This window comes from Xiphophorus couchianus, chromosome 13 (genome assembly GCF_001444195.1).
Source record: "Xiphophorus couchianus chromosome 13, X_couchianus-1.0, whole genome shotgun sequence".
In the NCBI taxonomy this organism is placed as follows: Eukaryota; Metazoa; Chordata; class Actinopteri; order Cyprinodontiformes; family Poeciliidae; genus Xiphophorus; species Xiphophorus couchianus.
The window spans coordinates 24,006,149-24,024,419 of record NC_040240.1 but is presented as its reverse complement, the minus strand read 5'-3'; the positions used below and the strand labels follow the sequence as shown (position 1 = coordinate 24,024,419).

The 18,271-nt window shown below is 38.8% G+C and overlaps 1 protein-coding gene across 1 annotated transcript in view; it reads right to left on the bottom strand.

The window, feature by feature from the left end:
* atp1a3a (ATPase Na+/K+ transporting subunit alpha 3a) overlaps nt 1-14,327 on the bottom strand; it is a 31,079-nt gene extending 16,752 nt beyond the window's left edge. The window contains exon 1 of the mRNA XM_028036115.1: nt 13,912-14,327. Coding sequence (XP_027891916.1) covers nt 13,912-13,917 — 6 coding nt within the window. The 5' untranslated portion in view covers nt 13,918-14,327. The remainder of the gene's footprint in view (nt 1-13,911) is intronic.
* Nucleotides 14,328-18,271: the final 3,944 nt, after the last annotated feature.

The window sequence follows — 18,271 nt, the reverse complement described above, 5'->3', positions numbered from 1 at the left end:
CCAGAGGGCTCGTCATGCTGAACTCTTAACTGGACTGCACTTAAAATCTGGTCTCCACTTTATACCTTGCACATGTACAGAGCTAAATAACTTATATTTTACTGTCATTCCTGCACTTTATATTCTATATTTATATTCATATTTTATACTGTATTTTATTTTTATTCTGGAGTAACCTCACAACATTGAAAGCTCAAAACATTGTCCTGAGCCGTATGCAACGAAATTTCGTTCTGTATACACCCTGTGCATGCAAAATGACAATAAAGTCAGTCTAAGTCTAAGTATCTAAATATCTAAAATATTCAAAACAATTGTTATAAAGGTGATATTAAACTTTATATGTCTGCCTCTATGAAAAAATAAATAAAAGCCATTCGAAACAACTTGATATCTAATGGACATATCGGAGTGCAGCAGTTATCCCTTAACATGTAGAAAATATTTCTGAATCCTAGCAGGACATCTTGTAGCTCATTAAGTGTTAATGAATCTTAAGAATAGCTCTCCATGTTTTGTGAAATGTCTTTAAAGATTTTTGCCAACTTTATTTCCTGTCAAGAGGCAAGCCCATTTTAGAGAAATTTATTACAATTTATTTCACTTTTGCTTTTTCAAGCTGCACATAAAAACATTATGTTTTGCATACAGCACCAATAATGTAATATAAAAATTGTAATTTTTATTTAAGGGTGTCATATAAACAGAATCTAGTGTCTGTACATGTGTGGTATAATTAAAGTCAATTTGCAGTTTGTGGAGAGAAAAATAGTGAAACTGACTAAAGGATTTGGAGCTTTGATGAAAAAAACTAAATAAAAAAAATGATTAAAAAACTAATACTGATGAACATCTGTTCTTCCACGTTTATGTGCGAACACGTGGATTTACAAACACTGCATGTTTACGTATCTCTGGCCATCTGTCAGAAAGAGTTCTGAACCCTGGACAGTAGCATGTTTACTACAGCCACAGATTAACCCACTGAACAACAATAATCCTCTGTCACTCTCCTTCGCTGCCTCTGCATTCGTAACAAACACACGTTTGTGCTGTAGTAAAGAAAACTTGTGACGATTAAACATTTTGTCTTTACAATTGATTTTCTGCAAGACTATAACATGCTTCTTTATATTTAATTTAAGCTGACAAATTTGATAAGATATTGCGATTTGTTACTTTTTTCACTGATGTTGAAAAATTTTATTTTTTATTTTACCACAGAAAGAATAGCATAAATTGTGCACATAAGAATAATTTTCTCACATTCTGGTGAAACATGGTAAAAACTGTAAACTGTATTGAGATTCCATCCTTTTTGAAGATTAAAAAAGTTATATAGTTTTTCCTTGCGGTTTCCCGTTTATTATATTTAAAAATGGCCTGTCAGGTTAGAGATAAACAACAGCCCCCCGACACCGTGCAAAAATAAGCGCGTATAAACAATAAATGAACAATCAGGTTCTGGGGTGACTTTCTGTAACCCTGTTCTGACACTCTTCCCACCAAAATTACAAATACAAACTTCTCCAAGAACATTTCTCGGTCTCATAAATTACCATAAAGCTGAATGGAGGAAAGATATGATGATGTAACATACTTTTAAGTCTGAGAAGTCTGTTTACATGCTCAGGAAAGATGACAAATGAGGAGATGCAACCTTTTCTCTCAAGAAACTGAGCAAACTGTTCAAAGGTTACTATACTTTAAGACTTAAAAACAAGGTCCGCACACAGGAACATGAAGAATCCTTGTATTCATCTGTTCTGCTGGTGAACTGTATCCAGTCCAACATGTTTTATTTCTGAGCCGAGTCTGAGGAAAACGGGATTATCTTTTTTAATCTGCAGAAATCAGGGGTCAAATGTTTGACATCAGACAGAAATATTTTATGGCCATAACCCAGTTTGGACAAACAGGAGTTTCAAAAGATAACAATCCACTACCAGCAAAACCTTTACAGGTCTTTACGTCAGCGGATACAGTAACAGCAGCCTTGTTGGTGAAGTATCTGCCAGCTAGCACTGATTCAGCTGGTATTTAACCCATTTTTCAACCTAATCTGATGATGTTCCAGTGATCAGAATGTCACGCTGCTGGCTCTGAGTCTGAATGGAGGCTCCCGTCGGTGTAGCCCTGAGAATAGAGTAGTAGCTCTGGTTGTGCCACATTAAATAGATCATAGTTCTGCACGCAAAAAGAAATGGATTACCACACAGCTCAGCGAACTGACTGACCTAGAAAATATTGAAGGACTGCTTGTTAAACACACATAGGCAATAGCATAAGAGGGGTTCTTCATCATCAGCGCCTCCCTTCACCCTCCCAGTTTGTTTACACTCTCCTCCCTCCATCTGCTTCAAGGCTCCCTTCCACTCATCTGCACTGAGGTTTAAACTGGAGGAAGCCGTCTAGACCACAAAAAAAAATAACCAAGATAACAAAATAAAATAAAAAATGACATTTGTCATTTTTTATGCTTATGCTTTTAAGAGATAAAATCTCCAAGATTTATTTGTGTAAAATATTCAACATCTATAGCATTTCTTTCAGTGTGGCGTGACTAACAATAACATGAAAAGAAATTTGTTCATGGTGAGTTGTAACTAGGGCTGAAACGATTCCTCGAGTGATTCAAGTACCTTGATTATTAAAATTCCTGGAGGAAAATGTATCTGCCTCGAAGCTTTGTTAATTTATGTTTTATTATTTAGCGCACCGTGTTCCAGCCGGGACTTTACTTGCATTGCACAGCGCTCTCACTTCCGCCTCTGAGTTGTTGACAAAACCTAAGTGTTATCATCATACAGTAACATTTTTAAGTTTGGCCTGGGGATGTTATTGATCCATGATAATGTCCGGGTTTTCGTTGTTTTCGGGGGACCAATAAGCATCCTTAAAATGACTGGCGCAATGCCTGCAGTACGGCAGCCTCTCTCCTACGGGAGCTGCTGGCTGAAAGCAAACAGTGGGAAGAGCGTTGCAGGCGTATTTATACAGGTGAGCGGATAGACTGAACACGGCGGGCGGCTGAGTAGTTGATGGTTACAGTGTAAGTGTAGCTTTACGGACAAAACGCACAATAAATTTCATATCATCCCGGTCTGAACATACGGGTGGCAGAGCGCATCGTGGTGGTAGATAGCTGGCAGATGAGTTTCTGAGTGTGACGAACGAAGGTGCCGTAAATATCCCGTATTGCTCCCCCCATTCTTTCGTCCCCTGGTCCATTTCCTGCCCTCCAGCCCCATTTTACGTTCGTTCGCCCACCACCACCACCCCAAGCCCTCCACTCCAGGTGGCATTTTCTGTATTCTCAAACCCAAAGCTTGACAGGTATGGGGCAACATGAGAATTCATCTATTGAACTGACTGAAGATGATAACATGTGAAATGATTTCTCAGTTTTTCCACTAAAAAGTTTTTTCATACTTCAAACTTGAGTGTAAGAGATGCTTGAATTGTACTACGTTTAAAAAATAATTAAATGTATTAAAAAAACAACTGAATTGTTTTTTACTAGCATTTTCGTTTTACTAACTTAGGAAGCTACAGAACAGGACAATGTCTTATTCAATTATTCAATTATTCGTCAGATTCCTCAGATTGCTCGATAACTAAAATAATCAGCCCTACTGATGCCATCAAATTCCAATTTCTTGATTTACATCTTCGAAACAACGTCTAATAAAAATGACTAATTTTGATGTTTGAAGTCACTAGTAGAGTAGGAGGCCATATTAAAAATGTTGAAAGGTATTAAAGATATTTAGGCATTTAAGTAATACTGTTTATTTCCCAACATAGGGATGTTTTGGAAAACCTCAACGTCACTGTGCTGTTAAACAGGAAACAGAGTCAAATGAGTCACACGGCTTTTTACAAACTGTTCACTGCACTGAGAGCAGAATCAGTGACATTGGTGATCAACAATGGGTGATTTGCAGTTGTACAGATCAATGTGGTTTCTTACACTCTGCCTCACAGATGGAAACTACAGAGGGTCCTGAGGCTGAGAGTGAGTATTAATGAAATATTGACTGACTGAAGCAATTACACAACAAATTATATGAACAAAAGAGCATCCACTAGTTGACATTATGACTTCTGTCCATCACTGAAGAGTTTGTCCTCAAGTTGCCAAAAAACTGAAACTGTGCTGGACTGTCTGACATGTGTATGTTGGCAAAGAGTCTACCTACTGAGCGAAAATACTTAGGGAGGGGGCAAATGCCAAATTAGCACTATATTGAATATTAAAGAGGAGGTTTTCCCAGCACAAAATCTCAGTTGAACCAGAGAAAAATTTAGTTCAGTGAATATTTTAGATTGTAAATTTCCTTTAAATAGGTAAATTAAACATTTTCACCTCAAATTCAACAGCAAAATCTATAAGATTTCTCATTTTAAATATAAATTGCTTTTATACATCTGCTGCAAAATGAATGGAGAGAACCAAAGATTTAGACAAGCTATACCACTGGTTTCACCTTTTACTCTATCAAAACTATGCCTATCTGGTGCTTCATTTTTAAACAGAAACATTTATTAAAACAAAATTCATTAAAAATGTTCAAATAAATAAGAAAAAGATAAAGTGTTATCCTGCTATTTTTAACCCAACTATGACTGCTGTAGTTTAGACCAAATTATCATTGATTATTTGTACCCTCAGCAGATTTAGTTAAACTAATCTGTGAATTTCAGTAATCTTTCCTCTGACAGGAAGTAATATAATGCTTTGGAGAAGCCCACCCAAAGCCCAAACTTGAATTTAAGAGAACCTTTGTAGGGGCCAAAAGATTAGGGTGATGGCAAGGAGGCCTTCCAACCTCAAATCTCTGAGCTCAACGACTTGGAAACATGGCAAAGTCTGATCAGGATTTTTGTGATGATGATTACTGATGTATTTTAATAAATCCTTAAAATAAAAATATGGAACATAAGTGAATAAGCATGAGAACAGCTGACTGGACTAGAGAACATGGAATCTCTGAACATGGCAGAAATGTAGAAACGCCCGTTTTCAGCACACCCTCACATTAGGTCTGACCACCACCTCTCAGGTTTACAGAGGGACCGAAAAAGAGCAACACTCACCCAATCTACAACCAATAGATCTGTAGTAAATGTGATTCTATCATAACATTATGAACCTAAATCGAATGTTTCCAACAACATTTTTCTTCTCTGTGCCACACAAAAATATGGCATTTCAAAAGGCAAAATGGGGTCCATGAGTGTATTTAAATTATGAGCATGAAAAACTAAATACGCCAAAAACAGTTCAACTAGGAGAACATCAGAAATAGATGGCTCCTCATGTAGCTGTTTACTTGGCTGTAATTGGCAGCTTTTGGGAACGTTTTGCTCAAGCTACCCATTCCAGTGAAGCTGTGACTTTTTAATCACCGTCTTTTTATTGAGTTTTTTCCTTTAACACATACAATTTGTGAATACGAAGAAGTGTATCTAGTTAAAGTGTATCTAACACATACATAAAATAATACACACAGAGAAAATAATCCCTCCAAAGTAATCCCATTTAGCCCACCCAGGTCACTGCCCAGTAGGTCCACCCACTACATTCCTATCCCTGACAGGAATGGAACACATCTTAATAAAATTAATTAACTTAATTAATCTGGAGCATTATTGTATGTTTTGAAATGAGTCAAGAAAGGCTCCCCATGTTTTTTCAAATTTACCAGTTGCGTGTTGAAGAGAACATCTAATCCGTTCCAGTTTCAAACACGACATGAGGTCACAAAGCCACTGCTTGTGAGTTGGAGGAGCAGCACCCTTCCACCTGGTCAGAACTGTTCGCCTCGCTATCAGTGAGCAAAATGCCAGGGCCCGTCGTTTAGAGGCTGGTAAAGGCAACCCCTCACCACTGAGCCCAAAGAGAGCCAAGAAGGGGCCAGGTGTTACCACCACCCCGGCCAACCCGGACATCGTACGAAAAACATCTGTCCAGAACTGACCAAGAGCGGGGCAGGACCAGTACATATGAACTAGTGTGGCTACGCTAGTTTTACATTTGTCGCAGTATGGGGTGACTTCTGGATAGAAACGAGACAGTTTGCTTTTGGAGAGATGGGCTCTATGTACTATTTTGAACTGAATGAGACAATGGCGCGCACACAGAGATGTTGTATTCACCAGTTTAAGTATAAAGTCCCATGTCTCATCCAGTATAGTCATATTCAGATCTTCTTCCCATGCAGTTTTAAGTTCAGGTGAGGAGGACCCTTTTGTACTCAACATTTTATTATAAAGCCATGAAACCAGCCCTTTACGAGTTGGGTTCAACAATAGAATGGTTTCCAGCAGTGTATGCTCTGGTGGAGAAGCTGAGCCTGATAAGTGAGACTGAATAAAGTTTCTGGTTTGCAAATATCTAAAAAAATGGGACTTAGGTAAACCATATTTAGTGCTGAGTTCCTCGAAGGATGCCAAATTCTTCTCTATAAAAAGGTCCTTAAAATAAGTAAGCCCCCTCCGGTGCCACTCTAGGAACACCCCATCCTGAACAGATGGTTTGAAAAAATGGTTAAGTGCAATTGGACTCAGGAGGGAGAAGTCATGAAGTTTAAAGTATTTCCTAAATTGGCCCCATATTTTCAGCGAGTATTTCACTACAGGGTTTGAAATGGCGTTAAATGAAGCAAGTGAAAGTGGGGAACAGAGCAAGGCAGGGATGGATATATTGTTACCACTGCGTAACTCCATAGCCACCCAGTCAGGACAGTCACCCCGGTTGTAGTAGAAATACCAAAACACTGAGCATCTAAGGTTGGCGGCCCAATAATAAAACCGGAAATTGGGGGAGGCAAATCCCCCCAGTTGTTTAGGTTTTTGGAGTTGTACTTTATTAAGCCTTGGGCGTTTACTCTGCCAAATAAAAGACGAGAGAGTTGAGTCTAGCTCATTAAAAAAAGTATTGGGAATAAAAATGGGTAATGCCTGAAAGAGGTATAAAAATTTGGGTAGTATATTCATTTTAATTGAGTTGATACGTCCCACAAGGGACATGGAAAAGGGTGTCCACTTTGTGAGGGATCCCTTCACTTGGTTCAACAGTTGAATCAGATTCTCTTTGAACAGGTTTTTATGTTTTTTTGTCACTGTGATACCAAGGTATGTGAATTTTTGTCTTTCAATTCTGAACGGTAGATTGGCTAAATCTGACATATTGGCTTTATTACCTATTGGGAGAAGCTCACTTTTGGTGAGGTTCAGCTTATACCCAGAAATCGGACCAAATTGGCTAAATATATCGAGAGCAAAAGGCAATGAGGTTGATGGTTTGGAAACAAAAAGTAAAAGGTCATCTGCATAAAGCGACACTTTATGTTCCATATCATTCCTCCAGATGCCGGAAATCTCTTTACTGGTTTTAAGTGCAATGGCGAGGGGCTCTATGGCCAGATCAAACAGCAGGGGACTAAGAGGACAGCCCTGACGGGTGCCTCTTTGTAATTTAAAAGGTTTTGAGGTCTGAAAATTGGTACGAACCGTGGCAGATGGTTGCTGGTATAATAGTTTAATCCATGAAATGAAGTTTCCTCCAAAGCCAAATCTGCTAAGGACCGCAAAAAGATAATCAAACTCAACCCGGTCAAAGGCTTTTTCAGCGTCCAGAGAGACAACCCACTCATCTGAATCTGAGGCGCTGGAATAGATGATATTAAGCAGCCTTCTAACATTGAAATATGAGTGCCGACCTTTAATGAAGCCTGTTTGGTCTTTTGAAATAACCGATGGTAAAACAGTTTCAAGTCTACGGGCAAGAATTTTGGCTAAGATTTTGACATCTGTATTTAGGAGAGAGATAGGTCTGTATGAGGTGCATTCCACTGGATCTTTGCCCTTTTTTGAAATAAGTGTGATGCAAGCTTCATAAAATGACTGAGGAAGGGACCCTTGTTTAAAACAGTCAGTAAGGGTGGAGCTGAGCTCCACAGAGAGTAAGTCTGAGAATTGTTTGAAAAATTCAGAGGGGAGACCATCCGGTCCCGGGCATTTGCCAGACTGCATTGAGGCTACTGCTAGGGAGACTTCTGCCTGGGAGATGGGTTCATCTAACTTGTTCTTAAGTTCTGGTGAAATAACAGGAATGTGAAGTTTAGCCAGGAAATCAACAGTCCTGTTGGAATTGGTCTGTGATTGTGAGCTGTAGAGCTCCTCGTAGAAGTCCCTGAATACATCATTAATTTGTTTGTAATCCGTGACTATACTGCCATCTTGTTTTCGAATTCTAGAGATATTTTGCCTTGCCCTAGAGCCCTTGAGCATGGTCGCTAATAGTTTATCAGGTTTATCGCCATGCACATAAAATTTGGATTTGCTGTGTAAAAGCAGGCGTTCAGCTGAGTGTGTTGTCAAGAGGTCAAGCCTTGTTTTAAGTTCAACACGCCTTTTAAACAGTTCAGGACACTGATTCAGAGCATATTTTATATCAACCTCTTTGATTTGTTGAATCAGGTTGTTCTGTTCATAGGTGGACTGTTTTTTAATTTTGGCTGAGTAGGCAATAATCTGGCCTCTAATGTAGGCCTTAAAAGCATCCCATACCACAAGGCTGGAGGTCTCATGGGAGGAGTTAGTGGCAAAAAAGAAACGTATCTCATCCTGAATAAACTTCACAAAGTTTTCATCAGACAATAGGGTTGAATTGAAACGCCATGGTCCAGTTCTTAAAGGGAAGTGAGGAAGGGACATGGACAAAGTGAGTGGGGCGTGGTCTGAGATAACTATGCTATGATAGTCACAGGAATGGATCTGCTGCAACCATTTAGAATCTACAATAAAATAATCAATTCTTGAGTAAGTTTTGTGTACATGTGAAAAGTATGAGTACTCCCTCTTGTCAGGATTTAAAGTACGCCACACATCACACAGCCCGTACTCAGATAGAAAGGTTTGGATGACTGATGCAGATTTGCTTATGGCATTACTTTTAAGGGATGAGCGGTCCAAAGTTGGGTCCAGCCAACAGTTAAAATCCCCCCCCAGGACCAGTGAGTATTTATTGAGGTCAGGTAGGAAAGAGAATAGTTGTTTAAAAAAATTCTCATCATCTGTATTAGGAGCATAAACATTGACCAAGGCGACCAGAGTGCCGTGCAGTTTCCCACTTACAATAATAAACCTGCCGTGTTTGTCAGCCACCACATTATCAGCCTCAAACGGAGTATTCTGGCTGATCAGTATTGAAACCCCTCGTGCCTTAACCTGAAAATGGGAGTGAAAACATTGTCCCTTCCAACAAGCCAGGAGACGACCCCCGTCCAAGCTCCTGATGTGAGTCTCCTGCAGAAACGCCACATCTGTATTAAAACGTTTAATATGGGAAAAAACCTTCCTTCTCTTCACTGGGTGGTTTAAGCCTTTGACATTCCAACTTAAAAAATTTAAATGCTGACTCATACGATTTCAGAGTGTGCGTGTTATCCTACTTTGATAAGTACGATAGCAGTGTGGTAGGCAGAGATTGAAACAAAAGAGGTGAAGAAAAGTTACAGTACCCTGCGGGACCCCTGGCCGTGACCTTAGCCTTCCCCCAAACCCCCCCCCCCCCCCAAACATAAACAGCTGCCAACCAAAAAAACAACAATGTGGCAGCAAGCTCTTCAAAATGAACATTCTCAGAGATCCAATCTTCCAGTAACCAACAACCTCGGAATAAAAAAACCCAGAACTATCTATAGCAAACTAACCACTGCCCCTAGTGGGTATGAAGTAGATATAGACCCCCCACATTGATATTGATTTTGAGATATAGTTTACTGGCTGTCATAAACACCATAGGAAAGTAGTATTACAATAAAAATTGAGGCAACCACAAGAAATAGAATGACAGAGCTACCCTTCCATTCATTAAGTCCAATACCAACCAAAAGGATGGCCAGAAAAAGTCTATTGGAAATAGGGAAATATGACATAAGTCTATATTTACAGTACCTACTGCGCCCCGAGGAAAAGCAGCCTGTCTGTGTTTCTGAAAAAAGCCCTCGGCAAAACGTTGCTCCTTCATTGGTCCTCCTGTGGTTTTGGAAGCCTCTTCTTGATGAACTGTTGAGCCTCTTCCACAGAACCTAGAAATTTTCTGGCACCGCTGGGTTGCGTAATGCGAAGACGGGCTGGGAAGAGAAGAGCCGGCTTCAAGCCCCGCTTGTAGAGCTCCGCCATGGTGTCCTTATACTCTGCGCGCTGGGCCAGGACGTCTGGGCTGTAGTCCTCCACAATACGAAGAGACGCACCTTTGTAGTCGAGCTTCCCTCTCTTCCTGGCTTCTCGAATGATTAGATCTTTGGTCAGGTATCGATGCAGGCGAAGGATCACCGGGCGGGGAGGACGTCCTGCGGGCCGTTTAGCTGCCAGAGAACGGTGCGCTCTATCGAGCTCTGGTGGAGATGGGAGCACCTCTTTCCCAAATAGCTCACAGAGAAGGTTGGAGAAAAACTGAGTAGGGCGCCCACTTTCAGTGTCTTCGGGCAGACCGAGGATGCGAATATTGAAGCTGTGACTTTTACAGTTTTTTAAATATTAATATAAGAATTATCAGGCAAAATCCTTTCAAACTAAGAGTTTGTATTATGAGTGTGGTATAGATATCAAGAGGTGGCAAATCCACCTCTGATATCTATCTTCAATATTTTTGATCCAAAATGCAATTTTTGCCCTCAGTCCGGTAAAGTCAATATTTGTTATCCGTGTTTAAGAACATTAGCTGGTTCTTTATCATTTTTAGGCAAAGTTATAAGAATCTTTGGGAGACAGGTCACAGACTCCCTGTAATAAAGACAGAGTTATGAATCCATTAGATGTGTCACTGCTTAAACAAATAATTTAAGTGAATGGTCTTTAAGGTCTGGAGTTGTCCAATATCAGATAATATAATATTGACATAATATGATATCCGTCATTCGTTTAGGAACAGCAGCTCAGTTCTCATTCTATAGCCAGAGCTGATCTGTACAAGGTGGCTGCAAAGCTAATGACAATTAGCCCAGTCTTTGAGGAAAACTAATATACTATGTAAAGAACATAATGTAATGTGTTGTCAACTCAAACATATTTTGTATAAGCTTACATTAAAAAAAAAAAGTAGTAATGGATTGAAATGACATTTGTTGTGAACTGAAGTGACCTGGTGGGTGAGTCTGTCAGTCAGCCCTCTCTGGCAGCAGAGCAAAATGGGACAGTGGCTGATTTTCAGACTCATGCAGAGGAGGATAGGATCAGCAGATGAGATCAGTTTCTCAGACCACAGATCTCCCAAACTTAAGGAAATCAAAGCTGATTTATATAAGCCAGCTAGGCCACAAGAGAAAATGTTGATTGCGTCACTTTCAGGTTAGTTTGACTCTCATGGCCTGGCAGTTGCTGCTTAATAGCCGAAACTGCTAAAGATGGAAACAATGTAGTATATAGATGAGCAAAGTGAAACTCTGCCCAGTTGTTAAACAACTTTGCCTTTTGTGTTGTTCAATCTTACACTATATGGGTATAATTTTTAAATAGTTTATTAAAAACTGAACATCACCAATCAAGCAATCTGATTCCTCAGTAAGATGATTACTAGTGAGGAATTTGTCTATTGAACGGTGATTTATTTATCTATAGTGGTACTATGGAACACAGCCACTGCTGCCTGATATTCTGTCCACATACAGACTTCTATTTGTATGAAAATATTAACATTGATAATAATCTGATTTTGTGATTGCCATAAGAAGAGCTTATCCAGAGGAGTGCTGCAGCATGAACCCTCGGCTTCACTATGTATGGATGACATGAAGTCAAAGTAAGTTTAACCACAAAAGAGCACTGGCTGTGTTAAATGGATAAACACCATGCTGTGAATCCCACACAGTGGTTGGCTCTTATCTTAAAGCATCCTCTCAAGTGCATCATGGGACTTGAGCGGACATAGTAACTTCAGTCTGGCATTTGTATCAATGGTTAAACCTTTACATCACTGTAACCTCCATCCCATTTCTGTACCACAAATATTTCCCAGCAGCAGCTTTCTTCCACTTCCTCCATCCTTGCCAGGTTGCACTCTTCTCAAGGTGAGTCTCCGTCCTCCCATCTCCATCACTGTGTCTGCTGTAAGACGTAAATCAGCTGACCTTAATTTCACCTCTGCCTTCCTTGTCCTCAGCCTCCATCCTGATCGTTGGCTCCTTACCTGATCAACTGATTGGCCAATCTCAAATGGTCCCAGCTGCTTTGGAAACTAACCCTCCCTCTGGTCTCCATCTGACTCCATGACAGCCCATTTTATTTGCCTCTCCTCTCTCACTCCATTCATCCGACAGTAAATCAGAGAACACGGGAGTTTCCACTTACCCCCTCCACCTCCTACCACCCCATGAGCTAACAAACTACTCTCCCTCTTCCACCTCCCGCTCTTTGACGAAGTAGCCAGCGTTGTGTGCGGTGTCCCCCTCAGGCAGTCTAGTGGACATAGTTACAAACCGTGACAGAGCAGCAGCGATACTCTGCTCTAGTATTCTCTTATCCCAACCCTCTACAGCTGGATATGGAGCACAAGAGAAAGCACTTACAGGATCACACAGTTCCCTACATTATATATTCTTGCTAGCCTAATTCTGATTTATCAGAATACAAGGAAATGTTGAATAATGATCAGTGAATCAAAAAGAAAATTACCTCATAAAAACAGCATGGGATATAAAAGCCTAACTTTGGGTCTGAATCAAGCCTCAGCCTGGTTTCATTAGGCATCAGGGATAAAACGAGACGATGAGGGCTATCCTCAATGAGAGCATCTTCCTCTGGGACCCATCCGTCAACATGTTTAGGAGCGTGGGGGTTTAGAGGGAGGATTATCACCGCCGAGGAACCATTTTGACGCACTTGTCCGTATTGGTTACCCAAAGCTCAATTGTTGCTTTGTTACCTTTCAGTAAACCCAGCCTCATCCATGGCAGAAACATCATACACTGTTGTATTATGTAATGTGTAAATGAGTTAGTACTAAATGGCGTTTGAGGAAATGAAAAGGGAAACAAACCAGAGGCAACACCCTCAGTAGAGAAGGGTTGCACATTTAGGCATCTGTGTAATTTAATGAATCTTTCTGCTTTAAGGAGAACAACTGAAAAGAAAACTCAGTATGGGTGAGAGGAGTTTCTGCAGCCAATCAGGTAGGAAAGACTAAATTCGGCAGCTTGCAGGTTACATATTAGTCCATAACTGTGCTTCTGCACATTCATTATCTCCGACTATGTAAGGTATTCAATTCTGGCTTGTTTTTGGGAACGCGTCTGCCTTTTAGGTCGTGACCAATAACCCCAGATTGCTTTTAAGATCGCATAAAAACAACCCAGAGCACCTCTGAAGTCTTAAAACGTGTGATAAATGAGGCGACAAGCTGTGTGGAACACAAACGCCCTGTTTGGATGTGGAATAAATGTACCTGAGCTTCAGTCCGTCTCCCTAGGTGAGAATGGAGACTCCTGCATTTAACGTGTCATTTAGGTGAGACTGTGATAAGGCTGCTTCAGTATGGATGAGTCAGAAAGCTGCAGCATATTCCTCCACAAAAATAAAATGAATAAAAATGAGTCCAGGCAATCCATGCACCCCCCACTTTCATCCCAGTTAATCCCCGTCTTCATCGTTACACCCACTGATTTGGTGTTACAAACAGCAAATAAATAATGTAATGACTTTTCTCAGAGGAATCAGATCCGTTTGACTGCATTACACTTTCGATAAATAGCTAACCGGCCGTGTACAATGTCATTCTAACATCATACCTTCATTCATTTTAACCCTTTCATCTGCAGACTCACCTTTTGCCGAATCTGTGCCGAACAAACAGCCGACATTTTTGCAGCGGAAAACCAAAGTAGCAGAAATAATGTTTCTTACCCCCATTGTTGCGCTGTCAGTCGGTTCTCCTCCAAAAAGATGATCTCAGACTTGATTCAACCAAAATATCTGGATTTTAAGACCGGAAGATGAAACTGAATTAAAAGGAAAAAAATCGAGCAACCGCCTTAAAATGTCGCCTGTAATCTACCGTTAGATAAAACTGTCATGTGAAAAATCCGTTAACTGACTAAAAGAGTGTCCTGTAAACTGATATTTTTGTGAGGATTTAAGGTAAATAGACAAAGCAACGTCTCATTAAACGCCTCGACAAAAAGCTTCACCCTCACTCAAAGGGAGATGAAAAACAGCTCGTTATAGTTTCTTCGGTGTAAAATTTTTAAATTGATCGCAGCCGTTGGTGACAGTTCATCAACTGTCTCTCCGCGAGGCGAAAAATGATGCCGGTGGAAAGTAGAGCCGGCCAGCAGCCTTCTCTCTCCCTCTCGGATGCCGTCTCCCTCCGAGGCTGCAAGCAGACTGCCGTGATATTCAAAGACCTCATCTCCCGACAACCATAACTCTCCGCAAAGTAAATAGTTCCCAGAATAACTCGCAAAGGTAATTCTATTAAGTGGCAAGTTTTCCGATTTAATTGATTTATAGCATTATTTATATAACATTAACTGCGATTTGACAAGTTTAAAAACTGCTCTCAGAACACGACTATTTTGTCATCAGTGGTGTAGGTCTGGATTGACTAGTTAGACGTGTCTGATGGTATTGCATAAATAAATACATTTATCAAATATAATTAAATTGTGATCTTTGTGGAAACAGTGAAAATTATTTAGAGTTAATAGCTTAGCAAGTAATTTTGAAGTTACAATCACAAACTTCAATGTATTTATTTTTTTATTTGACTTTTCACTCTGAAAAAAGGTATTCAAAAACTGTGGTAGGTCAATATCTCACAAAAACTACATCAAATATTTATTATTTTTTTATGCAGACATTGTCCAGTATGCTAAATCGATCAACTAAAATAAAACTAAGTTTTAAAAAAACAACCAAAATCCAAAGAAAAATGAAATATTACGGAAAAAACTTTCCTGCTTGGAAGCAAAAATAATGAGAAACAAAGAACGATTGTATTTTCCACAATGTTTTACGCCCCTTGGAAACTTTTATTAGACTATAATCTGATTTGCTGAATTAATCAGGAGGGATCTATGGGAGAAACTCTTGCCAACATTACATTTTCATTACTTTAGAAGTACATTTACAGAACTTCACTAAAAAACTTGATATTATGAAGAATTTAAAGCTTCATGTCCTGTATTTATTATAATTTAGTATAGATGGACATTTTGTTAAACCAATGCTTTATAGATGCTTCTTAAATTGTGTTTAATTGACATCAGTTCTCAGTAGAACTAAAGTTTTATTTATTGATGCATATTTGCAACTTGAAGGTATGGATGGCATATTTAGGGTATTTGTAATGCCCCAAATATACCAAGGTAGGGCAAAGAAGGAACCAAAAGAGCAAAAGAAAATAGCTGGAAGAAAGTAAATTCAAAGAAATGAATTTGATTAATTTAACTTGGCCAAAGCTCAAGCACAAGTGGAATAAAATAAATCACAATACAAGCTGGAAATAATGTCATATTCACTGTCTGTTGTAACAACATTACCCAACAGATTATTTCTGTGCTCATCATCTGCTGTGGAAGATTGCAGACAATTAGAGCCCCTTATGCACCAAGACGAGCTGCTGCCATTTATGCATTAATGTATATTAAGCCTTGATACAGGAGATTAAATGACACACTTGGTGGTGTCTTACTACAGGAGAAATCTTTTAGTATTTCATCATATATGAACATATTATTCAGTCATTTTTAAGCATGCATGCTGCTGTGAACATGTCTGGATGTGATTGTCTGCAGGCATTTCTGCGTCCAGATAGGATCGATACATCATCACTCCGGAGTGACCTGGTTTCTGCACTGCTCAGTCATCCATCAAACAAAAACAATCTTTTTACCTGGGATGTTCCACAAATAGAAAATGGAAATATTGTGTCAGTAATGTGCAGGGTTTTTTTTCTTACAAAGAAATGTATAAAAATGCGATAGTTGACAAAGTAAAATTTCTTTATATACAGGAATGATACCAGCAAATTTAGCTGAACTGATCCATAAACATTAGGAATAAAACAGTGATTGTATTTTGTGAGCGGACATTAGTAATTAAAGAGTTAATGTATTTCAGTATGCCAATTCAAATACCAAAATGCATATAATAAATGCTATAATTAGTCACCAATAATAATTTTTTTACTTTTGCAAATATTGTTTTCAGCTGTTCCCTTCACTGTGTCTGTCCGGTGCACATTTATCTCATCCAGCAGTGACAAAAAGTAGAGAAGCTTGAAGAAATGATGCCATTTTCTTGCCTACTTTTAGTGCATACACTTGCATTTTTGCTAAAAATGACATAATCAGTCTTTCCAGAATCCACATTTTCCCTCTGGTATGTTTCTGCTGCTCCTCTTCATTTATGCATTATTTTCAATGAATGCAGCTGTTAATGTTGTGTCTCCTCTCCGTTTTTCTTTCCAAATGTGCCTCATAAGGTGCTCCTTTGTTTAACTAAGGAGTTTTTCCTGGATTAAGTCTAAAAAACTATGTTACTGTCTGCTTCTCTTTAAATGATTATTGTTTTACCAATTAGCATAAATACTACATTGCATATGTCAATATGACTCATTATTTTATTGCTCTGTGACCAGATCTGAAACTGACATGACTTTATTGCTTTGCAACTGGATTCTCCAATGCTCTACATAGATTGAATTCACAACCTCAGCTAAGGTTGTGAATTCATGTTAAATTAATAAAATGAAATGAAAACATTTCATTGGAAAGCCAAAATTATTGAACAGTGATGGCAAAAGGACATTTTAACCAAATTAAAAGATTAAATAAAAATTCTTCAGAAGCTCCAGTTTTTCATTCAGATTGTTTTCAGCTTGTGCACTTTTGAATGTCATCAGAATCTACAACCTGACAATGTTATTCTTACCAATTTTTGTTCTTGTTTCACTTGATTTCTAAGTTTAAAATTCATGTCTTACATATTTAATGATAACTATAATTATGATGACTTGTCTATTTTATGTGGACAAATGCTTTAATTTCCAGTGAATTATAAATACAATCTGATGCAACTTCAGCTCACTGGACCTTCAAGAAAGAAAATCGGCATGCTGCAGAATAAAATGAATGAAAAATATGTAAAATAATCCGTTTAAAACTGGTTTACAAACGGGAAAGGAACCAGAATATAATACATTCTTATCCATTGGTCTCCTGTGAGTCTCCATTCCTCATCTTCCTCCAGCCATTTGATCCTCCTCTTTACTTTCCTCTCACAACCGCAGTCACTTTTGCATGTCTCCAGCTGTCAGGTTGTGTCAGAACAATAGAGGCAGCAGTTCTCAAACGAGGAAATATTACAATAAACCTTTCCTCTCACAATCTGTAATGACTGGTTGGAACAGGGGAGATTTTTGAAAGTGTTGAGAAGCAGGATTAAATGTAGTTATATACCAAGTTCATATATAAACATTTCTTCAGGCTTATAGTTTGGGATAGTTATATTCATTCTTATATACAAATCGGAGAAATATGTAAACAAAAATGTGAAACAAAACAAAATATAAGTTCATAATGCAATCAAAAGTTGCCAAATAGTGGCAATGTTTTGTTTTGAAAGCCAATCTCAGTTGTGATTGCATAATGTGATGTAGTAATCTTATAGCAGTCAAGGAATGAACTTAGCTGATTCCCCTTCCCACAGCTTTAGGTTGCAGCTTCCATGAAAACAAGATTACGCTTTTTTCTTTTTTTACAGTTCAGGGGCAACACATTTTCTACAAAAAGTTTTTATTTTCCATTTTAAATGGCATAAGGCTCCGCTTGTTTCAGAAAAGTGCTTCATAAAACAAAAGATCGCTTTAAAAAGCAACAAAAAGGCAATTTTATTAAAGTGTAATAGTTTATATCATTTTTGTGCTTTAAATGTGATGATTCATGACCTTTGACCACGGTTGTAACAGGTTTATGAGACAAACTCAGATCTTCTAGTGGTCTCCCTCTCAGGCTCTTTTGGTTTGAATTTAGAAGCATTTCCAGAGCAGAAGTAATAAATATATTTTTTATTGCTCTGTAGCAACCCTTGTGATTCAGAGCTAGCAGAGTGGAAAGAAAAATGAATCAAATTTTACAACATTACATAAAAAACAATATAAACCCTCAGTTGGTAAGACTATTCTGGGGGGAAACTGTTTAAGATCACCTAAAACGACATATTAGCACTAAAAGGTTTTGTGACAGATGGGTTTAATACCACA